We start from the raw sequence: 26,857 nt of genomic DNA, 5'->3' as shown, positions 1-26,857 counted from the left end.
AATGGCTTGAGAAACAACTATGAAGCTTAAATTGCAAAGGAAGATGGTAGAATGAAAAGAGGTTTTAATTCTAGGGATTAGCTAAACAAGTACATTTGGGGAAAGGCTTCACTCAACACATCTGCACCAAATGGTGGTGGAGGAGGAATGCTGTTGAAAACTGGCAAAAATACTGGTCCATTTGAGTGAGGGCAGGGAGTACTGTCCTTATGATTTAGCCTTGGTGACGACTCATTCCCAAATCCAATTGGCTGTGTGATGTGGGGTCACTATGCTGATGGGCAGGGAGAGAGGTCTGTTTAAAAGGTGCCAAGGCCACAGATCAGCGAAAGCAGCAGCTGCAGCCAGTAGGTGAAATATAAGCTGGTGAGGGGGGGGGGGCAGTGTTTTGATCCTTCTCTGACCCCTCCCTTTTGATTTGTGAGTGACAATCTGACGCAGCTCGGGTTAGGCTTCCACAGAACCTCACACCCCTCTGTGCTGGAGACAACAAACCCGCATTCTCCTGGAGCAACAAATCCAAAATGCCCCAATTAGACCATTGCAAGAATCATCTTCTGTTTCTTCTTTCTCTTCCTTTTTTTCTCCTCAAATCGGTCAGTAGCATCAGCAAAAAAAGTCACTTCATCTTTGGCTTCTATTTCTTTCTTTAGGAACTGCAGGCCGGCCATATTAAATCCCAGCACATCCTATAGACAGAACATAAGTAGACCTACGTAAGAAGCAGGGAGAGAGCAGACGTGGAATGCTTTTGCCATCACTTGCCAACTTCAGTGGTTCTTTCCCTACTGTTTTAATACCAAACTATGACAGAGACAGTGGGCAAGATTCAGCTAATGAACCCTGTCAGCTGAAGTCCCTACAAGGACTTCCATTTGTGTGATGAGGCTTCCCATCTCCTCCCCCCCCCCCACAAAATTGGCTCGGAGTGAGAACACTTCCAGAAAAGTGCATGGAAGGAGAGGGGATCATTTTGTCTGGGAAGTCGAAAATCTTGCTCTGATAGAACCATCAGCATAGCACAGTGTTCATTTCCTCAGTAATCTTCACAACTACCCAATAAAATATTCCAACTTTATCCTCCTTCAACTGCAGGTGGGCCCCTAAATCTGGAAAAAGTAACAGGCTTAGCGGATCAGCTGATAAGCAGCTTAGCGGCTTAGAAAAAGGGGGGGGGGAGGAAAAAAACTCCGCAGGAACTCGCAAGACATTTTCGTCTTGCGAAGCAAGCCCATAGGGAAATTCGTTTTGCGAAGCGCCTCCAAAACGGAAAACCCTTTCGTCTAGCGGGTTTTCCGTCTTGCGAGGCGTTCGTCTTGCGGGGCACCACTGTAGTTGTGCTAATGGTGTCCTGGGGAAACTCCTTGCAAATGTTCCAGCCAAGGCAAAGACCGCTTGCCATGGAGGCCTTCTGCAGCAATGTCCCCAACACAACCACATGCTCCGACCCCATGATTAAGCTCATCACATTGCTAGCATAGCTGGACAGACTCAAGAAACTAAATAGGAAAATGGTAAAAGATTAATCTGCAATGATGCAATTATTATTATTATTATAATAAATGCAAATCTCAAATACTAAGATTCATAATTAGAGGTTTATGGCACTGTACGTGTGATAACCAGAACTTACTTGCTGTCCCACGCCATTACGGACACCAGAAGAGGGATCAAGAGGCAGTACGGCTTGGGCAAAGCTGATGGGCATCCAAAATTTGCACCCTTTACATACACTACCCAGAGATTGTGTAAATTTCCCATCGGTGCACACTTACTTACCCTCACTTGGCTGACTTTAGAGATGGTGGTTTTCTTCAGGTCCTCCATCATCTTAACAAGAAGTTGATTGGTTGTGATCCGTCCAAAGTGTATCCTAGGGATGGAGTGGGGAGGGAACCCAAAATTCACTGTCAGACTGCCAAGTTTTGGTTTCCAGACTAATCTAGAAGATCTACTCTTTTCTGGCTCTTTTCACAACATAGGAAAACGGCCAAATAAACAGCTATTTTCGTGAAGGAGGGTCAAGATATTAACTGATATGCATGAAATTTCATATATAGCTATATAATCCCTAGTACAGTGGAACCTTGGGTTAAGTACTTAATTCGTTCCGGAGGTCCGTTCTTAACCTGGAACTGTTCTTAACCTGAAGCACCACTTTCGCTAATGAGGCCTCCTGCTGCTGCTGCGCCGCCGGAGCACGATTTCTGTTCTCATCCTGAAGCAAAGTTCTTAACCTGAAGCACTATTTCTGGGTTAGTGGAGTCTGTAACCTGAAGCATAAGTAACCCGAGGTACCACTGTATAAGATCTACTCTTTTCTGGCCTCCTGGTTGATTAAGAGGTGCCCAGAGCGTCAGTGAGATGTTTCACACTCTTACAAGGGATCGACAAGATGACACCCTTCAATCTGAAGTGTTTCACATTGGTAAAGTAAAACAGAAAGTGGAGGGCAGTCATTTTTCTATTGAATTGTCATGTTAATTAGGGGGGGTTCATTGTTGCAGTGTTGGATCTCATTGTATTTGGTCATCGTAAAAAACAGATCCCCCAAGGAGAAGAGATTAGGAGAAGCAACAAGGAGACCACCGAGAGAAATAGGGTGGGGAGAGTAGCAAGCAGACACCCGCCCTCCCCAACAGGAGAGGAGGGAGCAAAGCAAGAACCAGAAAGGAAAAGAGGTTAAAAACAAGCACAGAGCCACCCAGAGAGAAAGAACACACACTCTTTCCATTTCTTTTTGGTCAGACCACTCTCCCCCCTCCTCTTTTCTTTCTCTGCTCTCCCTCCTGGTCCCTCTGCTTTCTACCTCGGCGCCAGGCTCAACCTACAAAACTAGACATCTGAAAGAGGAAGTGGGAGTGAGCAACATGTCTTCCATTTCCTTTCTCAACTCTGTAGTTTTCCAGGCAGAATTTGCTCCCTTCCCACTTCCAAAGAGAGGAGAAACTCTTGGCAAAGTAGGCAGGAGAGGAGTGCAGAGGCTTCTTACGGGTGCCAGGAGAGCTATTAACAGATGCTGTTGTACTCAGAGACACCATGTTGTAGATGCCAGGTTTGATGATTAAGTGACATATCTGATGGAGAAATACAGAGCTTATGAAAGAGCCTTTCTGGGCATTCTCCTAAGGCTACCATGATGCCTCAATTTGCAGGGGAGGAGGAAGAAAACGGAGAGGTAGCAGAGCAATTCACACTGAAGTCTGGTTTTGCCAAGACCAGACCTAAACGGAGACTATGATGTCTTCTCCCTATACAAGGGCTGAAACAGAATTAAGGAATGTGCTGCTGTTTGGCAACTCAGTTTACTGTCCAGCTGGAAATTACTATTTGAAATAAGCGATAGAGAAAGCCTCTTAAAAGATAGCTCTGCCTGAGGGATTGAAGAGGCAACGGTTTGTCAACACTTGCCTATTAATAAAGTTAATGTCACTGGAAGCATTGAGAAAGCCTGTGCTTTAAGAATACAGTGGTGCCTTGCAAGATGAAATTAATTCGTTCCGCGAGTTGCTTCGTCTTGCAATTTTTTCGTCTTGCGGAGCGCGGATTCCCCGGGCATTAACGGTTTTACGAAAAAGGAAGTAAACCCCCAAGACGTTTTCATCTCGCGAAGCAAGCCCATAGGGAAATTCGTCTTGCGAAGCACCTCGAAAAACGGAAAACCCTTTCGTCTAGCGAGTTTTTCGTCTTGCGAGGCATTCGTCTTGCGAGGCACCACTGTAAAAGGAAGTCTCTATGGTACCATAGAGCTCATTCACCTTTTGGTCAGAACCATTCAAGGTGCAGGGCTAGACATGACCTGCTTCAAAGCCAGGAAGCTTCCCTGCACTCTTTTCAGCCGTGGGGTTTACCTGAGAAGGAACAGGAGAGCTCGGCATAGCAGTTCTACCTCTGAACCCAACTGGAGGTGTTGATTGAAGAGCTCAAGGAGGTCGGGCACATACGAAAAGGGCAGCACCAGCAGAGACTCTTCCAATTCACTGTGACGAAGAGAGGAGAGTAAGGCATTCTCCCACCCCAGGCGTCAAGTAGGGCTGGGCAATTTCAGGTTTCAACATTTCAATGTATCAGCAATTCAGTGATACATCACAATGCTGAAAAGGAAGGAGCATCGGCCCAGGCCCTGCAAGGCACTCGGGTGAAACTGCCACCGCTCCCACCGCCACCAGCACCCAGAACAAGGAGGAAGGAGACCGTCCGCCTGCTCGACCGGAGCAGGAAGGTATGGTGTCGGCTGGCCAGCAAGCCCCACCTGCAATATACTGCTGGGTCAAAACACTATGGCAGTCTGACCCTCAAACTGATCCTGGATGAAGAAGAGAAGAGTTTGGACTTGATAACCCGCCTTTCACTCCCCTTAAGGAGTCTCAAAGCGGCTAACAATCTCCTTTTCCCTTCCTCCCCCACAACAAACACTCTGTGAGGTGAGTGGGGCTGAGAGACTTCAGAGAAGTGTGACTGGCCCAAGGTCACCCAGCAGCTGCGGAGACGCGAACCCGGTTCCCTGGATTACGTGACTGCCGCTCTTAACCACTACACCACACTGGCTCTCACACTGGATGATGTATCAATACATTGCCCAGGCCTAGCATCAAGCTATAATAGCAAGCCCTTATCAGTGGGATGCCTCTAACACAGGGGGACCCAACTTTTCATACCAAATGAGCCACAAGAGTACTTTTGACACAGAATCCATGGGCTGCACACTGCCTTGCCATGCAGGAGGGGGAAGCGCTGGGCTTTGGGAAGGAGGCATGAGGCTCTGGCAGTGTCCTAGAGTCCTCCCATCTCGTTGCCAAAGCTGGGGAAGTGCCAACGAGGCTTTGGGAAGGAGTTGAGAGAATTTCAGGATGCTGTCAGAGCCCTCATGCCTCCTTCCCAAAGTCCAGTACCTCACTTGCCTGGCATTGGGGAGGTAGTGTGAGGGTTGGGGGGTTGTCAAATGTTTTTGAGGACTGCCCAAAAAAAAGGCCTTGAGGGAGCACTTGGACTGCATGTTGGACCACACTTCTCTAGCACAAAGGTGGCACAGCAACAGCTTCTGCCAAAGCAAGGCTTTCCCAACAGTTGCTTGCCACTGTTACTGCCTGCTTTCCCAGGAAGGAACTTCATGTGACCGATCAGCAAAGCAGGGATCATCTGGATGGAACGAGGCTTAAATGTCAACTCTTGCAATTTCTAGCCATAGCTCCGCCAGGACACAAACTTCCCGCCATTCCATAACAAGACTTGCTGCAGAAAGTTCGCTGACCGTTTTGCAAAGAAGTTGTAAGCAATGTTAAATACACTCACAAGTGCCAACCTCACAGTGCCTGTTTCCCAATGGGAAAGGACCAGAGCTCAGTGGTAGATCCTTTGCTTGCACACAGGTTCAGATCCTGGCAACTCTATGATTCCTGCCTGGATCCTGAAGAACTGCTGTTGCCAGTCAGGGCAGCCAGTACTGAGCTAAGTGAGTCAATGGTTGGACTAAGTGCTAGGCAGTTTCCTATGTTCCTAAAGCCTGCACATATGCCTGCCATCTCCAGTCAAAAGCACTCTGGTGGCAGAGTACTGACTTTGGTCCTCACCATGCACTATGCACTATAACTTACGACCCCAATAGTCAAGGACTCTGTGTACTGTACATCTCCAGAACCTGCAGATCTTATATTCCAGATTCAAATAAAAGGTAAAGGTACCCCTCCCTGCCCGTACGGGCCAGTCGTGACCAACTCTAGGGTTGCGCGCTCATCTCGCTCAAGAGGCTGGGAGCCGGCGCCGTCTGAAGACACTTCCGGGTCACGTGGCCAGCGTGACGAAGCTGCATCTGGCGAGCCAGCACTAGTGCCGCACACGGAAACACTGTTTACCTTCCCACTATAAAGCGGTACCTATTTATCTACTTGCATTTAGGGGTGCTTTTGAACTGCTAGGTGGGCAGGAGCTGGGACTGAACGACGGGAGCTCACCCCGCCGCGGGGATTCGAACCGCCGACCTTACGATCAGCAAGTCCTACGCACTGAGGTTTTACCCACAGCGCCACCCGCAGGTCCAGATTCAAATACTCAACTTCAAATACCTTCTCACAGCAAGCTGTGTCAACACATAAAATCACAGAACCGTAAAGCTGGAAGGAACCTTGAAGGTCAACTCCCTGCAATGCAGGAATCTCAACTAGATCATACATGACAGGTGGCCATCCAACCTCTGCTTAAAAACCTCCCAGGAAATAACTACTTTCATGTTTCATGAATGTGCATACGTCCTAAGCCCAGAGGACACACAACTTTGGTGTAACCATCTTATTCCAACCTCAGCTCCTCCTTCAGTCAAACCTATGAGCCATTCACAATACTTTGAAGCAGCTTCCTGGTACTCACCTTGACTTAACCTTCTTGAGGACATCCAGTACGTAAGCAGAGGGCTGCAAGAAAAGGGCAAGAGTGGATTTCATTGCTAGCTGAAATTTCTTATGGAAAAATCTGTATCTCGTAACGATTTCTCTGGCTCTATAAAGAACCCCACATCCCACTCAGAGTGTTGAAAGGTTTGGCCTGCAAACCAATCTCAGTGTCTCAGTTTCTTAAGACAATTATTTTTTATCGAAACAGGCAGCAGCAGAATAATAATAGAGTAAGTCAAACTAATTAAAACACTCATACCCCAACCCATGACAACTCCCCACCTCCCCTCCATAGCATTGCACACCATCTGGAACACAAGAATGCCAGGAAAAGGCAGCTTAACATTCCACATATCTCAAAATTCCAGAAAGCGGCCACACACTTCACTTACCGAAATATTGCCATATGCCTGGAGAACAGGGTTTACTGGAAGAGGAACCTGCAGAAAGAAAGCAGGTTGCAAGTCAGGCACACGTCTCTCTGCAGAAAGGCATAATGGTTTAAGTAATACTGTTATATTTATTTTATTGAAATGCGGCGGTTTGGGTATGTTATTACGTTTGCCCTTGTTTTGCTTTGTTATTAAATTGGTACTATGTTATTGTTTTGCTATGTTATTACAGTGGTGCCCCGCAAGACAAATGCCTCACAAGACGGAAAACCCGCTAGACGAAAGGGTTTTCCGTTTTGGAGGCGCTTCGCAAAACGAATTTCCCTATGGGCTTGCTTCGCAAGACGAAAATGTCTTGCGAGTTCCTGTGGGGGTTTTTTTCCTCCCCCCCTTTTTCTAAGCCGCTAAGCCGCTTATCAGCTGATCTGCTAAGCCGCTGATCCGCTAAGCCGCTTATCAGCTGATCCGCTAAGCCGCTTATCAGCTGATCCGCTAAGCCCCTAAGCCACTAATAGCGCTAATCCACTAATGGGCTTGCTTCGCAAGACGAAAAAACCGCAAGACGAAGAGACTCGCGGAACGGATTCTTTTCGTCTTGCGAGGCACCAGTGTATAAAGCTCCTTTTGTAGTGTTTGTTTAAAAAGTTTTCCTGTTTCCTTTGTTGTAAGCCACTTCGAGCATTTTAATTCATTTTTTGGTGGAAAAGCAGCATACATATAAAATGAATAAATGAATTGCACACAACACATTGTGAGATCACCAAACAACTGTGCTACCCTTTTTGATCTCCTTCTCTTTGATTTTTTAAAAGTGTTCCGAGAAAGAAACTGGCACCACACTGTGCTGAACAGAAAACAGACCACAACTCCTTCCTACCTCTTTTCCTGCCGCTCTACAGATCACTTTATGCTGCTCCAGCTTGGCTGTCTCTTCTCTGTACAGCTCAATGGCTTCCATGATCCGTTCAGCCTACAAACACAAAAATGGCACATCAGCAGCGCAACAAAATGAAGGTGCTGTGATAATGCGGAGTAGATAGTTGAACATCCATTTGATTATGCACAAGAGGGTGGAATAATCAAACACATTTTCACCTGGTGAGACGGCTGAGGCCCTGCCTGTGCACTGTCTCGCCAGAATGGTTGAACTACGGCAATGCACTCACCTTTGAAGGTAACTCAGAAACTACAGCTAATCCAGAATGCAGCTGCCGGGACCGTGTAGCACCGGCCATAAAGGATCTACATAAAGGATCTCCCAGTACGTTTCCGAGAACAATTTAAAGGGTTGGTGCTGACCTTTAAAGCCCTAAATAGCTGCATAAATGAAGGAGCATCTCCACCCCCATCGTTCAGCCCAGACACTGAGATCCCACTCCAAGGGTCTTCTGGCAGTTCCCTCACTGCAACAAGTGGAGGTTACAGGGAACCAGGCAGAAAGCCTTCTTGATAGTAGTGCCTGTCCTATGGAATGCCCTCCCACCAGATGTCAAGGAAATCAACTCTTTGACTTTTAGAAGACATCTGAAGGCAGCCCTTTATAGCGAAGCTTTTAATGTTTGATATTTTATTGTGTTTTTAATATTTGGGAGCTGCTCGGAATAGCTGGGGCAACCCACTCAGATGGGCGGCATATAAGTAATGAAATTCTTCTTCTTTTGATCCTCATGGTGGCTGTTGGGGGGTGGCAGACTGCTGTAACCTCCCCTGTGCCCACTCCACCTCTCATGGCTTTAAGTGCCATTGAAACAAGAGGACATGCAAAATGCAGCTGAGAAAGTGCTGCCTTTTCTCCCACAACTGTAGAACTGGTAGAAAAATAAGTGTGGTGATCATCAAGAGGAGTTCTGCAGAGGTCAGCAACACATCTCTGTCACAGAAGACATGACTTGCATGTTATGGGCAATTTCCATCTCTCACTGAAGAGGTCGCTGAAGGCTAATTCAGTTTAAAAGCTGTGATTCCTTAAGAGACTCTCCCTAGCACTAACATGTAACCAGAGCTTTAAACAGAACACTCCAAGCTAGAGAGTCAGAAAGTCATCTTTTTTCCCTAATGAGCGCCCCGCATTAAGGAACCTGGAGGGTCAAACTTACTGCCTTGACAGTTTCAATGGTCTTCTTTCCTGCTAACCCAGCCTCTCCCTGAGTCTCCCCAGGAACCTGAAAAGAAACCAAAAAAATGGTGTCACAGCCTCTGTAACATCATGATGGCCAAAGCAGTTTTAGCTCCAGTTTGCCTCAGAACAGTTGCATTGGTCTGTGTTTGAATTTGAATGGTAACAGAACAGGAACGGTTAACCTGTCGCAGTTTTTAGTGCAAAGCCAAGCTGGTGCAAAACATATCGCTCTGCTTTCCTTTGGACCACATCAGTGAGGCTGAGAGGGGAGGCCGAGATGCTGTGATTCTTCAGTGGCTTGACTTCACCCCCAAAGCGTCTCTCAAGACAGACAGGTGCCAACAACAACACAGTGCCAATCTGTCTCCTTGTTTCATTAGCAGGGAAGAAATTATGAACCAAGTGACACAAGGCATATAAAACAGCAACAGGTCTGCTGTGGTAAAGTTATGAGCTGCTGTTGCTTCCAGACTGAAGTGGGTGATGAGGGTTACTGCTGAGGGTTACTACTAAGGGCAATTTTCTCATTTTATTTTACAAGATTTGTATACTGCTTAGTTGACAAAGACCACCTAAGCAGTTTACATTTTGCTCTTTTGTTTATGTTCTTCCACTACAGAAACACCACAATGTTGTTGCACTGAAGCATAGCTGACCCTGTCTGGGCAATGCTGAATTCTGTTAAATGCATATTCATTTCCTTGCATATTTCATCAAATGAACTATTGGGTTAGCAACTAATATCTATTTAATTTGTTTAGAAATGTTAAGATCTCACTTAGAATCAAATATAGGGTTTTAGTTAACTATAATTCAGAGTAGACCCACTGAAGTTTTTAGACCTGAGTAAAAGTTAGTTGAATACACTCCTCAGAAAATCTTCAAGCAGTTGGGCTTTGCAGCATACCTGCTTCTTGGGATCTGAAATTATCATGGTATTGTTTCCAGTGGGAAACTGCTCCCCTGCCTCACTCAAGCAGAAGGAGAGCAACATGACATGGTCCAGAAAAGGGTGTGCAGGAAGCTTGCTTTTCCCCTCCCCTGGGACTGCAAAGCTAGGGGAGGCACATTCTGGCCTCTACCATCTAGTAGGGGCCACAGGAAGGCTGCACTACCTGTCTCCCTGGAAAAACATCAACTTGGTCCCATCCACCATTCAATGAAGCAGCAGCTACTCCAAAGCTTGCGTTCCTTTTGTATTACAATTGTGAGCCTGCAAGCAAGGGCTGTCTAATATGCGTGCAGTGATGCTCAGAACATTTCTGGCGCTTTGTAAGTGGTAAGCCAAAATGCATATGATGGTTTTCTGGAAACCAGATTAAGTGACAATTCTGGCACAAACGAGAACTGAATGTTATTTTAATTACCAGAGCAAGTGTTCAAGTTATCTCCAAGCTCAATCTAATCGGTAACCCAAAACATGCGTTTGAAATGTCACGCACAAACACAGCCAAGAAATGTGAGCTGACATATTTTACATCCCCCAAAGCACTGAAATGTGTGGACTTTCCATTGCAGCTGGAGAATCGCATCTTGAGACTCCCAGGAAACTCCTCTGCTTGACTTTGGAGCAAGAACATTTGAATGTGCAAACATATATTACTTACCACGGGCTGGTCCTCCTTTGCTACACTATCTTCATACTCCATTTCTCTTTGCTGCAGAGGAAAATAATTCGGTTTGTCAGCATTAGCAAGCACTAAAACACAACTGCTTCAAATTCAGAATACCTGAAACAGCACATTTTCCAGTACATATCTCCTTCCCACGGTCCTTTTACGTCAAAAGTAACTTAAAAAAACAACAACCTTGGAAAGAATGCCACAAAATATGGACACACAAATATATTTAGTTATTTTTAAAAGGAAAAGATGCACAAGAACTGGAATCTGGATCCCTTTTAAGATTAAGAGTGGATACCAAAGGTGCCCTCTTACACAGGATGACATTTCTTACCATCTCTCTCTCCTCCTCCAGAACAATGGGCTCCCTGGTCCTTTCCCAGAGACGCAAGGATTTGTCATGAGAAGAGGAGACGAGAAAGTCTCCGTTGGGACTGAGTGCCAAACACCACACTTCCTGGTGATGCCCCTACAAATCAGATATGCAGATAGTGAGGAGCGAAAGGGGAGAGACCATTCTGCATGATGTCTAGCAATCAACAGAAGCGATCTCTGCTTCCAGATTGGCAAATACACACGTCTCCTATTTTACCTCCAGGGTTTGGATATGCTCAAACTTATCAGCATCCCACTGCTTAATCTTGCGATCCTTCCCTGCTGTAAAGAAGAGGTGGGACTTGGGTACAAACTGAAGAAACATCACACTAAAGAGAACAAGAGAAAGATATGGAGTATCAGATCACTACCATTTCCAACACAACATTCATAGTAACATTTCTACGTTTCTCAGAGGTTATTTAGAAAGGGAAAAGATACATGCAGCTATGACTTCAGTTGCCACTTCCTTCCATTCTCCTGTCCTTAGTCCTTCCCTTTGGAGTCTGTGGCTTCCATTCCAGAAGCCCAGGTGCTTCTAAAAGAAACACTAGCAGCCATGAAACAGCACTCAAGGAGAGCCAAGAAGCATCTGCTGCTGTCATCAGAAGTCCCATCAGCACGACTGATGCAACATTATGTTGCATTCAACTTAAAAATGATAGGAGCACCAGGGATTTCTCCAGTGAGGTCCAAAGATGATATTCAATGGTAGTCATCCTGAGAGTAGACTCAATGAAATCAATGGTTCTAATCCAAGCATGACTTACCGGTAACTAAGCTATCACCAGCATTTTCCTTGAACTGTTTTCATGGGTTTTGTGAACAGAAAGGGCTAGCAAGTTATGTGATGTCTTGAAGCAAAAGCTCAGGGCTAAAACACTGCGGCTTCTCTTTCCTACAAAAACTCAGATCCCAAAGCACATAGACACAAGCAGTGAATGCCTGCCCTGCAGCCCGGTCCCTTAAGTACCACAAGTGCAAATCCACAATAAGAAAATGAAGTGATGGACATGAGGCAGGAGTTGATAATGCAGGTGAACTGCACACAGGTGAGCTGCATGCAGGCTGCTGGCCAGCCCTGCGGAGCCTCCTTTTATTGACACAAATAAGCAAACCAGGCAGATACATTTTGGGCTGTGCCTTTACACATCTTCCGGTCCCGAGATCATGGGGTGGTACAAAGTTATTTTGGCACCTGTTTCCACCGCGTCGTTTTCCCCTTGCACAGTGTATGATGAAGGAGACAAAAGGTCTCAGAGACAAAGGTTACAGACAGGACACCGCAGACTACAGAGACCGCAAAGGGTTAGACAGAGGCAACAATGTTCAGACAGCCGTGGCTTTGTCTGTGAGGGGGGGTGCCCCGCCCCCCCAAGGTCACACGGTGCAGGCAGACTGTGGTGCCTGCGGGTGGGGAGTGTGCTCCCTCCGCACCCCACTCTCCACTCTGCAATCATCCCTACAAGAAAACGCACACCGTACAACATGATCAACTCATAGAAACATGCTTAATATTCCTAACCTGGGAGACCAATGAATGGCGACAGAACTGTGCAGCTGAGGCCCTGTGACCTGCCTTCCACTGAGGTGTCTGATGCCAAAGTTAAGGGGATGGAAAGAAGCATTCTGCAGGCTCCAGACTAGAAGATTCAGCAAGGCCAACTTAATGGGCATTCTAGCCTAGAGCTTGCAGAATGCAGCCCCGTATGTTGGACTCCACAGAGGCTATGACAATTGTGAACTTAAGCACCAGAGAAACCTAGTTTTGGGGGCGGGGAGAAATGCTACACCAGGGGCATCTAGGTGCCCTTTGATATCTGCCCACCTGTCATCATGAGCAAAGAGAGACTTGTGGCAATCTCCAAAGTCCAAGCCCCAAATCTTCACGTTCCTGTCAGCAGAGCCAGTTGCAATTAATGCCCCATCCTATAACAGAAAAATGAAAGAAAAGGGAACTCAGTTGTGGATGTGAGAGCATGATTACCCCCAGCTTCCATCTATCGTCCTGTCAAGTAACACACACTTTTTTGGATCAGAACAAGATATTGTGTTATGCTTCAAGGAAAGTGAAGCAAATAAATTTCTTAGCTCTCATCATCAGGCAGCCAACCCTAGGTGTCTTATTTCAGTGCACCTAATATGGGTATCCCTACCAGCAGTTAGGCAAGCAGCACTCAGGCTCCAAGAAGCTCTGTGTTACTCTCTTAATTTCATTACACCAGCCATTTATGCCACGTGGAATGTCCCAATAGACAAGCACTTTGTTATTCCAATCAGTGCACATAACTTTCCAAAGTTAAAAGAAAAACAATCTCATGTTGCTGCACACTGCCAGAGAAGATAATCAGCCTCACCCCATTACTCAACTTTCTCACTGAAAACAGAATTTGAGAACTACAGTTACATTGCCCCGATTCTACATGTCTACACACCAAAGTAGGTATGGACACAGCTTTGGGCTGCCTTCAAGCTAACCACTGGGGGAGCAAGAGCTCCTCAACACAACGAGGCTACAACTTCTTGCCTTCATTCCACTCATGCCATTCTATGGTCTGTATTGAATTATGAGACTAGCATGAAGCAGCACAGAGAAGATTTAAAACTGGGGGGGGGGTGTGCATTTGTCATGGAGAAGAACTGCAATATGCAGTTCCATCACTGAAGAATGCCAAAAACTCCAACAAATGGCATACTCACATAGGAGATATCCATGCACAGCACGGGCAGCTTGTGTCCATAGAGAGACAAAAAGAACTGGAAAGCAAGAAGACGACATGTATATCAGCTAGACAGGTTTCTTTATTTAATGGCATAAATTTTATATACGCCACTTGATTGTAAACAACAAACAAAAAAACCTTTCAAAGCAATGTATGAAAAGTGTGCAGACGTGTGGAAGAACCTTGCCCTTTCCACCATCCTCTCACAACCAAAAGCTGAAAATACTATCTCAGTATTTTCTGCTTTTGAATGGCAACTTGCCAAAGTCTCAATGTTGATCACATCACATCCATTTAAATGAAGTTGGCAGCATTAGACCATGGGGCCTTGTACATTCAAAGCATACATTCTACTACTTTGGAGCCTCCTCTTTATTACAGACTCACATGGGGAGTTCTGCATCCCAATTTGCAGAATACTGAAAAATAATGAACTTGCCAAGATCTCTCAGTGAAAACATGTAAGATGAGGGAACCAAAAGGCCATCACAGCAAGCGGCAACTGCTTCCCAGAGTTTTGGACCTAAATTTCCAAAGATAGTGCTGCTTACCTTGAGGGTATCAGTGTAGAATATTTTCACAGTGCAGTCCAGTAAGGCTACAGCCAAAAGCTTTTGGTTGGGGCTGTACCGTACACAGAGTACATCTTCATCCAGTTGCAAGATGCGTGTCTGCTTCACAGAAAGCCTAGGATCGTATAAGCATAAAACTGATGGAACTGGTATTGCCCAGCAAATTCAGAAAGCTTTGTTAGATGTGCATTGCAAGTTCTTAGGCAAGGAGACCCCAAACCTCGGTGTTTAGTGTCCCTTTAGAGAGAGGTTTGCCATACACCCACCCTTCTCCCCACATTCTCCCAGGGAGGAGAAACTTATGTTGGGAAGCAGATGTCAGCAGATGGGAAGGCAATGTTGTGCTCTATTTTTGAGGGAACTGCACACTCCCAAGAGAGTGAGGACCAAATGTGGAGTTCAGATGTGCTCTGCTTCCTGAAAAAACACCCTCACCTCTTTTGGACACTGTCCTTATCCTTCACCAGTTCAAACTCCCAGAACTTGACACATTTATCTGCACCTCCTGTAACAAAGCCACGCTGATGGGAAAGGAAAATTCAGATTTATTTCATCAAATGTATGGATCACTTACCACTACAAAAAGTATCAAAGTGATTTACAATGAAAATAAAAAACTATAAAAATACAAAAGCATATTAAAAACGTAATCACAATACATGATAGCACTAATTGTTGAGATCTTTTGATAAAGGGTGGTATATAAATATAAATATAATAATAATAATAGACAATAATGAGCATCCTTAAATGTGGTACCACTAAAATAATTCATATGAATCATTATTATTTAAATTTATTGGTCACTTTTTTACCATGGTAACTTAAAGGGAAACAAACACATACATTACAGCTGGCATAAAAGCAAAATGAAGAAAATGTTAAAATACAATCCTGTTTTCAAAAGGATTAAAACATAGCCCACCCACTCAAGACTACAGATAATTAAGAGTCAAAGTCCTGGCAGAAAAGAAATGTTTCCGCCTGGTACCTAGAGCTATGTATTGATGTTGCCAGGCAAGCCTCTCTGAGGAGAGCAATCCACAAGCAGGGAGCGACCCCTGAAAATGTCCATTATTTTGTTGCTACCCTCTGGACCACCAAAGCAGGGGGCAACTGAAGAAGGGCCTCAGATGAGTATCACATGGCCTGAGTCTGTTCATATGGTGAGATATTAGAAAGTGTGCTTTAATTACCTGGTCTGAAGAAGGACATATAGACCACAAACCCACATCATGAGCATCAATGGTCTCCAATAAAATCCCGGAAGCCAGATCAAATAGCTGCAGCTTCCCTGTCTAAAGCAATAATGAAGCCAGATCATTAGTTACAGAGATGATTCCAAATTCTACAGAAGGTAACTCATTATAGCCTCCAAGTGTGAGAAGGAAGGAAAGTGGGATGGTCAGGCAGATTCAATTACCGTATTTTTTGCTCTATAAGACAGACTTTTTCCCTCCTAAAAAGTAAGGGGAAATGTGTGTGCATCTTATGGAGTGAATGCAGGCTGCGCAGCTATCCCAGAAGCCAGAACAGGAAGAGGGATCACTGCTTTCTTGCTGTTCTGGCTTCTGAGATTCAGAATATATTTTTTTCTTGTTTTCCTCCTCCAAAAAGTAGGTGCATCTTATGGTCTGGTGCATCTTATAGAGTGAAAAATACGGTACATCTGTCTAGAATAGCATCCTATTTTGAGCAATGACCCAACAGCAGCTTAGCAGCTTAATTTGCAATCCTGTAAAGCAGGTGGCGCTGTGGGTTAAAGCCTCAGCGCCTAGGGCTTGCCGATCGAAAGGTCGGCGGTTCGAATCCCTGCGGCGGGGTGCGCTCCCGCTGCTCGGTCCCAGCGCCTGCCAACCTAGCAGTTCGAAAGCACCTCCGGGTGCAAGTAGATAAATAGGGACCGCTTACCAGCGGGAAGGTAAACGGCGTTTCCGTGTGCGGCTCTGGCTCGCCAGAGCAGCGATGTCACGCTGGCCACATGACCCGGAAGTGTCTCCGGACATCGCTGGCCCCTGGCCTCTTAAGTGAGATGGGCGCACAACCCCAGAGTCTGTCAAGACTGGCCCGTACGGGCAGGGGTACCTTTACCTTTACCTTTAAAGTAGGTGGGCGTTCTTATCCCATAATGCAGATTTGGGGTTGAAGGGGGCTGAGGCTGAGAAAGAAAGGTGCGCCTAATGAGTTTATTGGTTGAGGCAAGATTCAAACGAGGCACTTGCTGATTTGTAACTCTCTCTTAGCAACAATGATTTTCACTGCTATTGATTTTTCAATAATTACACCCAAGGGAGATGCCAGTGAAGAAATAGAGACGTTACACCATTACAAACTAAGGCACAGGGGCCGGATCCGGCCCAATCGCCTTCTAAATCTGGCCAGCGGATGGTCCAGGAATCAGCGTGCTTTTACATGAGTAGAATGTGTCCTTTTATTTAAAATGCATCTCTGGGTTATTTGTGGGGCATAGGAATTTGTTAATTTCTTTTTTCATAATATAGTCCGGCCCCCCACAAGGTCTGAGGGACAGTGGACCGGCCCCCTGCTGAAAAAGTTTGCATTACACTCTGGCCAAAACAAAAGACAGTTCCTTATCAGGTCCCAGGTGCAGGAGAGAGGCAGCAATATCAGGGAAATCTCTTGTGTTTCATTTTTCACTCATAGCTATGCTCTTAGCACACTCATATGGTTAAAGGTATAGATGAAGAATTCAAAACTCTTTAAAGTTGAAGACAACCAGGAGCAGTTTAGCACATCCACAGTCTGACTCATGAGTAGGTATGGTAATATAAATTCTTCATTATAATTCTGCAATTTTCTTCCAAGTCACCTGAAGTATAACTCCATGTTTGAAAAATATGGTGTTATAATGGCTGTGGTCAAAGTTAGCCATGTATGAGAAAACATTCCCAGCCACAGGCCTTCAAACAAATCCAAAAATTTCATCACAGGAACCTATTTTCTCCCGTGTCTTCAGAGTAATTTGGAAAACACATAGAAGTATACTTCCCTACTGCTCCGAGGCTTATCTAGCCAAAGCAATATACTAAAAATCAGGTATTAGCTGTACAATAAGGATTTTTCTCTCAGATTGTATACCTAGGACTAAACTGCATCTCCCTTTAGGACTCCATTTGTTGCGGAGCTATGCCTCCAAGAATAACATTCCACATGGTTCTAAGTTAGACATACTGAACTTCCTCTAAAGATGATACTTGAAACATGCGGGGGATCGTTCAGGTTCAGAAGGTACAGAAATTTACCTTGGTTCCTATAATGACCTGCCGATCTCCGGGAACGAAGAGTGAACAAAGCGCATATTCACATGCCATGGTCCGGATACATTGTAAGGTAGACCTGGAATTAGAAATGGCACATGAAAGTTACACATAGAGAGAAGGCAGAATCGGGGGGAAGACTCAGTAAAATCGGGAACACATGACATTCCTGACATACATGTGAACGAATGGGTGATGTTGCAGGGAGGAAGGGAGATACTATGAATGAATGGGTGGTGTGGGTGAGAGAGAATGAATGGAAAAGGAATGCCAAAAGGAATGCCAAAACCGCATATGCAGGCCACCATCACTTTCCTTCAAAGGACTATGGCCCTTCATTTCAAAAAAGCTTAACCACAAGGAAGCCTTGTGCCAAATTAGTTTAGTGACTGGCACAACCCCAAGTTTTTAGCTTCATCTGTGGCTACTAGAAGATAACAAAAGATCAATGGCAAAAAAGAAAGGCTTCTTCCTAAACTCAATGTGAATCCATCTGAATATACAGTATATCTAAAGTTAAGATGTTTAATGCTTCCTGTAAACATTTTACTGCAACTAGTTTCTCCTCCAATGGTCAGAGGCATTTCATACCTGTTCCAAATCTTAACTGATTCAGCAGCAGCAGAGAGAATGGCAATGTTGTCCGAGCTAAATGCCAGGGTTCTGACATCACTGCGGTGACCACCAATAGTTATTTTGGACACTTGTAGAACTTGGGGTATCTGCACTTTTGGGTTCAGGCTGTAAGATTCGATTATGTTGTTCTGGAGCATTACAGTGGCTTTCAGCTCCCCTTTTGGGCTGAGTATCAAGTCAAAAGACCTGTTTAATAAAATAATCAACATTGTTAGAAAACATCAAGTAGCAGATAAAAGAGTTGAGGGGGCTAAGCACAATGGTATAGGTATAAAAACACAAGCTCAGAACGTCCCTTTCTCTTGTAGTTCTGATCAAGTGGCAGCCCTGCCTCTCATCAATTCCCTTTTCTTGGTCCCCATCCCTTCTACACTGTGCAAATTCCTTGTTTGGAACCCTCCACTGCCAGGTCTGTCCCAGCCCATTTTCCACACGTGCAACCTGACAAAGTGCACAACTCTTCTCATCCAGCTCTATCACTCTCAGCGGCCAAAATTCTCTTATTTGTTTAAATAGCTCCTCCACCCTTTGTGCCTTACTACCTAGAATTGTCCCAGAAATTTGCATCATGCCACCTATTTCCCAATCCATCAAAGTCTACACCAGAAGAAACACACAAGCTTAAAAAAAAAAGCTCACATACATGTAACTATACTTGCTCACATTTATCCTTTATAACCCTTGGCTTCTCTGAGCTCTCTCCTTTCCCTCTCTCGTCCCTTTTACTGTTAATTGCTCTGGGATTTCTGTGGTGGGGATTTGAACCCTGGGTCTCCCAGGTCATAGTTCAACACTCTAACCATTACGCCACACTAGCTCTCTTTAAGAGCATCAAAATTATGAGCAACACCCTTAATGCCTTGAACTCACTTGATTTTAGAAGAAGCTTTGATGTTAGTGAGACGCTGAATCTTGTCTTGTAGGCTGCACTCCACAATGATATCACATTCTTCCTCCTCCACACCTGACCTCTTCCTAGGAAAAACCAGAAAAATGAGACAAACGTTAACCTCAGCTCGAGTCAGAAAATAAGAGCAAAAGTGCATATAAACAGGATAATGTCATGCTAGTGACAACTGGCAGCTCTTGAGCCAAACGCAACCTCTAGGGCAGTGTTTCCCAAACTTGGGTCACCAGCTGTTTATGGACTACAATTCCCATCATCCCTGCCTAGCAGGACCAGTGATCAGGGATGATGGGAACTGTAGTCCCAAAAAAGCTGCAGATCCAAGTTTGGGAAACACTGCTCTAGGGGGTGTCAACTAACTCCAAAGTGCCTCTTTGTTCCCCTGAAACTGCTTAGGTGGAATTTACTTGCTCTTCTCAATCTCTCCCACTATCCAATATATTTCAGCAAATTGGAGACTTCCCACCTCTGCCAAATCCTCTACTACTAAACAGTTATCTGCTTTGTTTTGTGCTGCGCTAAGAGGGCAGAAGAGAGCTGCATTGCTGAGATTTCCCATGAAATGCCCTAAGCTCCATCTCAAGGTGGCTAAGTAGATTAAAGGTCTTGTAACATAGCTGGGCCAGACAGAGTATTATGCAGCTGTGTTGCACCATCAAAACTGACAAGGCCTTCCACACACAAGTCTTAAGGGGAAGGATTAAAAAATGCATTTTAAAAGGCAGTAGATTAGAACTTTATTTTACCAAGCCTCTCAGCAACATGTAAAATAAATAAAATGTAAATTTGTATGTTATACACACTATTATTCTAATTGCAAGTGTTGGATTTACTCATCACAGATTATGAAGCTACATTCAAAACCCTTTGCATAGGATAGGACACTTCCATCCTGACATGAATCAAGCCCTTTATTGGTTCTCAGCATAGAAAAATAAAATGTATCGGCAATATGCATTTACTTGGCTTTTTTCCTTGCTTTCTTCATCTTCTTCTCAATTTTCTTGCGAACCTCTTGTTCGCTAAGGACATAAAACACTTCCAGGACAGAGTCCGTTCCCTTGTAAAATGATAACAAAGTCAGTTGCAGGGGTCTCTGAACCAGAAATCTCTATAGAAAAGTGCTCAAAGAAAGGTAGGAACACCCCCCCCCCGTTAAGTTCCAAAAGCTAATAACATACATGGCAAGCGAGAATCCGCCCTGTGCGGTCGGTAGCAAGATTAACAACTCGGTCCCTTCCTTCCCGCATGACAGAACCAGCTTTCACGCATCTCAGGATGTGCTAAAAGCAAACAAAAAGAATTGAAAACAACCTGTGATGGGATGATGAGCTGCTTGTGCGTAAAAGCTTAGTCCCTCAGGGTTTGCTCAGCTTAGCAAAACTCTGTCTTTAGCGGAGCCCTTAAGCATGGCTCCCTCAGTCGCTGGCAGAATCCGACAGTGGGCGTTTGCGGAATCTCTTCCAACATAAAAGCTCCTTAACGGAAACGCGTCTTCTGGACTCTCGGCGTGACAATTTCCGGCGAGGTGTGGGTGTCCCTATAGGAGGTCCTGAAACCTCCTCACTGTTTTCGCTGGAAGTGTCCCTGAGCCCTTCTTCCGACTCCCTTTCCCTCGGAGCTCCTTCTCTCCCCCTGCTGGTTCCTTCCTCTGCTGTTAAGTCTCTCCTAACCTCCTTGAGCCCTTCCACCACCTGCTCTGATGGCAGTTTCCTGACACAACCATAGTGCATTTTTTTCAAAAAATACGTCACCAAAAGCGTACATCAAAAGAGAACAGTAATTCAGGACAGTATTGCAAATAATTGGTACTAATACACCATAAATGGCTTCTTTCAAGGGGACTCCTAAAAGCACTGATGGTCTGGAAGTCAAACATTCTTCCAGATACGTAAGAGTATCAAGAGATGTTCAACCGAGCACTGCAAGCCAAGGTAAGTACACCATAAGAATGGATTCCCAGACTCTCCTTCCACAGTATAGTTTGCTTGCCTCCAACTACAGCAAAAGCAACCAAGGGTCAGCGGCCAGTTACAGAGCAGATATCTCAGAATTGTGGGTCAAGAAGCAGTCAAGGCTGTTTAAAGCAGATCAGCTACAGCACTGAATCTAAGGATGCACAGAATTACTTTTTAATGCAAAGAGGAACCAACGTTCTGACACAGATCCTGCATCAACTTGCCAATGCATTAAAGGAACGCATTTCTATGGAACAAAGATTACTGCTAAAAAAGGGGTGGGGGAAGGAGCAGGTAGTCTTGTTTGGGGAAGAACAGGAGAGAGTAGACTGAACACCCTCACCCACATTGTAAGAAATCCTTAGGGCACCAAATGAATCCAACCTGACTGTCCATTACAATTGTGTATTCTCCCCTTCAGAGTTTTTAGTTTTCTTTTATATGGACCCATGTGCACAAATAACACAGAAAACGTACCCAGTGATAACTAAGAGCACATTCACCCTTAGTATGCATTTCAGATGGGGACATTTTAACAGATTTTACATATGTTGAAGACTCATGAATGTTGTATCCCTAAGATCACAAGCAGAAAACTACCTCATCCTCCGTCTCATCCTGATCTTCTGTCCTATCCTCTTCAGAAGATCCTCCAGTGTAGTCCACAAGCCCTTTGCTTCTCTTGTACTCTGGCTCACTTGGGTCTGGTTCCTGTTTATGGTGCCAAAATTAGTAAAATACATTTAGAATAATGACAGGGCACACTCTCTAACTTCCATTTTCCCTCTTGCAAGCCAATTCTTCATTCCCTTAACATTTTAACAGGTGCAGAATGGAAGATATGCTCACACTTGAAAGCCAAAGGACAGGCAAGTGCTCGACAACTGAATTAGTGAAACAACTAAAACTGGGGCAACTAGGCATAAAGCATGCTGAACAGACGCTGACTTCCAACAGTGCTGTGCCCACTGAAAACAGCAAGCAAGTCACTGTTATTATTTAACTTCTCAGAGATTCACCTTTTGGCCAGCCAGTGCAATCCAATAGCCAGCTTCATACTGCATGTGGCCTAATCCAAGGAAGCAACAGGAAGGAAATGAGAGGAACCATGGGGTGGCCGAGTAATCTCTGAGGCACCTCCGTGTAGGAGGAACTAGAGATGACTGCTTCACAACACAAGTGATCCCTTCAATTATAGTTACAGATTCCATATATAATTCCTGCAGCTTTGCATCTACAAAGCTTTATTGTCCAAATAAAGGCAAGGAAGTGACTTTTTCCTCAAAAGGCCATTGTCAGAACTTCCTAGGCCACTTTTAATACAAGACAGGCAGCAGTATAGTCAAAGGACTAATGTTAACAAGGCACAGGGAAATTATTATTATTTGTTTACATTTACGTCCCACACTTCTGCAAAGTGTTCAAGGAGGCAACCAGCGATATGGAATACAAAAAAAGGAATCGTATAAATTCCATAAAAACAAGCAGATACAAATGTTATGATGCAAGTGTTATGCTCTTACCTCCTGGAAATAGCAGATGTCCCAGGCCCGCAATTCACTGTCAGCAGAACCGGTGATAAGCAGCTTTTCATCAGAAACTATAGCTAATCCCCACACCTAAATGAGAACATGCCAAAGGGCTTCATTATCTTTAATTAGGATCAGCCCCCTCATTAACAGCAATAAATAAACAATTCAAAACCAATTTGGATTCCTCGTATTCGTAGGATAAATATGTAACTAGAGCTACTAAATGAAAACGGGCCACTTTTTGAGAAGTAGAAAGGGGGTCCTGTAACATGTTGCTCTGGAACTGCCCCTTCTTATAGAATTCAACCATCCCAGAAAATCTTCTGGACCCCAAAAGGGAAGGAATGTTTTGTAGATGGTGAACCTCCCAGCACCATGCCTTTCCTGGTCCCTGCAAAATGGAGCTTGTGCCTGGCCTCCAGTGCTGCACCTTCTTTCTGATCAGGGTTGGTTTCCTTGTACCACTAAATGTCTCCTTCCTCCTTGCTGCTGGCAGTGACTAACCCCCCCCCCCCCCCCCCGTATTAGCTGGTTATTCTGCAGTGTGTATGTATGTGGAAAGAACCACTATGGGCTTTTAGATAACAGAAACAGCACAGCAATGAAGCTGCACAATGCCCTTATGCCTAACTGGGTGAGGACTCCTTCCACTTTGGCAGTCGGGGGGGGGGTGTCTATGGAAGCAAAATTTGAACTGACCCTTTCTAGTGGAGAAAGGGGAAGACAGCCACACAAGAGATACTGTCCCCTTGCTAAAGGGGGACAGATTAATTAGTACCGCTTTACCTAAGAGATACTAAATTAAAATATCCTACAGCACACACCATCACAGGTAGAAGCCAAAAGTTCTGTGCAAGACAAACACCTGTAAAACTGGTTGGAACATTTATTTATTGATTGACTGAATATACCTGGAGGTCTAAGGCGGCTCACAGAACAAAACCACAAAACAACAAAATACATAATCAAAATAAAAACAACAACCCAGTAACACTCCCTTCCAACATCCTACTACACACTTTCTGGTTCACTGACTATTGCAACAGCATGCTTTCCTGTATTGTCAGAGAAACAAAATGAAACATTTGCACAACAAAATTGGTAGACTGGATCACTAGAATGCATCTTGTCAAATGTTATGACATATTTTAAATGAAACAGGGGGAGGGGAAGGATAGAACTGTGTGAATCCTGAGATTGCCATACTTGCCTTTTTATTTATCATTTATTTTATCATGCATACCATAAATGCAATACTTCCCCTTAAAGATGAACTAACAATAGAAGCAAATTATGAACTACAACGGGAGCCAGTTTATCGAGATATGTAAATTCAATTCAAAGGTGGTATTCTTCCTGCTGACAGTGTATCAAAAATACATATGATGCATCTCTCAGATGAATTAAGGATATGCTCATAAGCACACATTTAGCTGGGAATAAATTCCGCAGTTACTTGGAAAGTAAGTTCAATGAGGCTAGCTTCTAAATTAAACAAGCATAACTAGACTTCTTGTTTTCTAACCTGTCTATGATCAAACACTTCTTAGCCTACCTTGCCTAAAAACCAAAGCTAGAGAAATAGGGAAACAACAACAGCCATGACTTTTTCTGCATAATCTTGTTATATGAACTTCTGCATCCTATTTACCTCAGTACGGTGCCCAACCAATGTTTTGAAGCAGTGTTGTGTATCCAGGTCCCACCATTTCACCAGGGTGTCTTTTCCACTGTCAAAAAAAAGACAGACAATGAATGGCAACAGCTTCACCCTGCTTAGACTCTTAGGTTAATATTAAGCACTCTGGGTCAAGCATCTCTGTTCTGTCGTGGCTGCCACATGTGTACAGAGTATCAGTCACAGTGTGTGAACTGGGAGTTTCCAAGGTCAGCATAAACATGCATTACAAAGTGGGAAAACTAGAAAACAGGGCCATGTACAGCTTAACTTTGATGAAGCACACAATTCCTTCATTGGAGGTTTTAAAGCAGAAGCTGGATGGCATCTGTCATAGATGCTTTAATTGAGACTCCTGCACTGCAGGGGTTGGACTAGATGACCTAGAATTCTATGATTCCCATCTGAGACACAACCCCTCTTAACCCCTCTTCAGAACATATATTAGCAGGTTTGTCTGATGTATTCTTAACTGAGCACCCTTACCTGGAAACCAGGATATTCTTCTCCTTCAAAAGGACCACCTGTGTAACGGCATCTTTGTGGCCCTTCAGCCGGTACAAGCCACTCTCATTGATCACATCCCAAATGATGACATCTGTGTCCTAGAAGGAGAAGGACACTGAGAATGAACATATGCTACTGCCTTAGCCATGCTCACTATAAACCAAACCGAGCAAGGGATTCAAGGCATCAGAAACAAGCAAATACCAACCCACAATTAACCTCACTGTATTACTTCACCCTTGTCCTCACATTTTAAAACACAAAAATATTAACAGGCTAGATGCTGGATATTTTTATGGCCTTCTTTCTTCATTGTATCACCTTTTCATGGCCCTCAAAGCAATTTACAATGAAACAGAAATTATAAATTATGACAATAATGTTCTGAAGATTCAGGGATGTTATGTTCAACCAACACACCAGACCTCATCCACTACATGCCACATGCCTAAATTTGAACCACATTATCAACAAACAGTTGACACACTTTAGTTACATCTATTACCCACCAGCTATCCAAAGAATTTCTAACCTTTGATCCTGAAGCCAATCTTCCTCCCAGCTCATCATACTTCAGGGCAGTAACGGCAGCCTTATGACCATTGAAAGTAACATTTCCTTCACCACTTAGGAGACTGAATACATGGATTGATCCATCCTCGTATCCAACAGCCAAGTGGAGACCATCGGGGGATGGGGAAAGAGCAGTAACCTCCTGCTTTTGGCCCTGGAGGATGAGAACCTGAAAGGTGAAATACAAAAGACAGTTGTCATATGGTGTGGCACAGCCACGCTCACCTAGAAAAGGCTGGAAGGACACATCTTTTAATTAAATATATACTGCAAGCTTTAGGACTCATAACACAGATTTGTTAATTACTGTTAACCATCATATACTCAGAGCAATTTAAAGTGCAGGGGTTCCTCCAAGTCTGCTAATACCTTATTAAAAATTGATGTTGTTGCTATTTTGACTATATACTCCACACTAAGAGGAATACATTCTGTATTAACAAATAAATAAAGGGGCAGAAACTGCTAACAAGAAAGAGATTACCACTGAAAGTGCTCTAAGAGGCACTGCTATAATATCAACTCCTATGCTTGATTCAAGTATTTCTATGCAATATGGATAAGCAGAGTTCTATCCAGCATAGGGAATGGCAAGAGAAAAATGCCAAAAGGGAATACTGTGCCATCAGTGGACACCATCACAACTCTGTGTGACCACAGCAAACAAAAATACAATATTATACATGAAATGCAAGAAACGTGACATCTTGGACTACTGCACATCCTTCTCAAACGCTATGAAAGTCGCTCACCTTCTCTCCTTTCCGAGTATCCCAGATGAAAACATGCTCACAGGCCGGCACTGCTACATAACGACCTTTTTCGCCCCGCAGCGTCACATAGACAAGATTGCCTTTTTGGCTGGCAACCACTCCAAAAAGGGCAGCGCCTGTGTAACGTAGATATTGCTTGGTAAGCCCCATGGAGAGGTTCGCAGGTCTTTGCAGAATCCAGTCTGGACAAGAAGGGGAGGAGGCAAATGTTAATTCTGAAGCAGAAATGAAGAAAATAAGTACTGGCTCTTAGGGAATGGTTGTTTTTCTTCCAGCTCTTAAGAATTAGCATAGAAACATTACATTCTATGGTATTTGCGGCATTTCCTGCTATTTTTAACGGATGACATGGACGTATGCTTTTAGCACTGCCTTTAGGATACATCTGTGCAGATGTTACCTACACATACAGTTCAGGTCCATTGGAACTAAACAACTTCATTTTCCTGGGACATCGCCAAAGAATAGCTCAGCTGGTAGAGCATGAGACTCTTAATCTCAGGGTCCCGAGTCTGAGCCCTACGTTGGGCAAAAGATTCCTGCATTGCTGGGGGTTGGAGTAGATGAACCTCGGAGTCCCTCCCAACTCTACAACTCTAATCAGGCAGGTAAACAATGTAAATTAGCAACACCTTACTCAAAGTATGTGACCTGGAGAGCCAGTAGCCCTGCTCACATGCTACTTGCATGCAGGGCACATGTTTACTGATGGTGGAGCTGGGACACACACACTTTCAGCCCCATCCTCGCTGTCAGGTCTTCTTCCTGCAGCATCCATACTCAGCGTGGCTGTCCACAGACGTATTCCAATGCACAGACCCCAATT

At 44.4% G+C, this 26,857-nt stretch overlaps 1 protein-coding gene across 1 annotated transcript; it reads right to left on the bottom strand.

The window, feature by feature from the left end:
- Positions 1 to 42: 42 nt before the first annotated feature.
- WDR3 (WD repeat domain 3) lies at positions 43 to 26,239 on the bottom strand. The gene is made up of 26 exons (XM_079960243.1): positions 26,011 to 26,239; positions 25,218 to 25,427; positions 24,665 to 24,783; positions 24,152 to 24,230; positions 22,492 to 22,587; positions 21,569 to 21,679; positions 20,192 to 20,293; positions 19,973 to 20,070; positions 18,974 to 19,078; positions 18,059 to 18,289; positions 17,453 to 17,546; positions 15,386 to 15,487; positions 14,625 to 14,710; positions 14,169 to 14,304; positions 13,595 to 13,651; positions 12,723 to 12,823; positions 11,112 to 11,223; positions 10,854 to 10,988; positions 10,505 to 10,555; positions 8,875 to 8,940; positions 7,656 to 7,748; positions 6,779 to 6,826; positions 6,364 to 6,407; positions 3,852 to 3,980; positions 1,780 to 1,873; positions 43 to 689 (listed from the first exon to the last, which is right to left on the bottom strand). The coding sequence occupies exons 1-26, from the start codon at positions 26,179 to 26,181 to the stop codon at positions 534 to 536; spliced, it is 2,826 nt and encodes a 941-aa protein (XP_079816369.1). The 5' UTR covers positions 26,182 to 26,239; the 3' UTR covers positions 43 to 533.
- Positions 26,240 to 26,857: the final 618 nt, after the last annotated feature.

This window comes from Podarcis cretensis (assembly GCF_951804945.1).
Source record: "Podarcis cretensis genome assembly, chromosome: 17".
Classification (NCBI taxonomy): Eukaryota; Metazoa; Chordata; class Lepidosauria; order Squamata; family Lacertidae; genus Podarcis; species Podarcis cretensis.
Note: the sequence above shows the minus strand (reverse complement) of the source record. Positions and strands in the feature narration are given on the sequence as shown.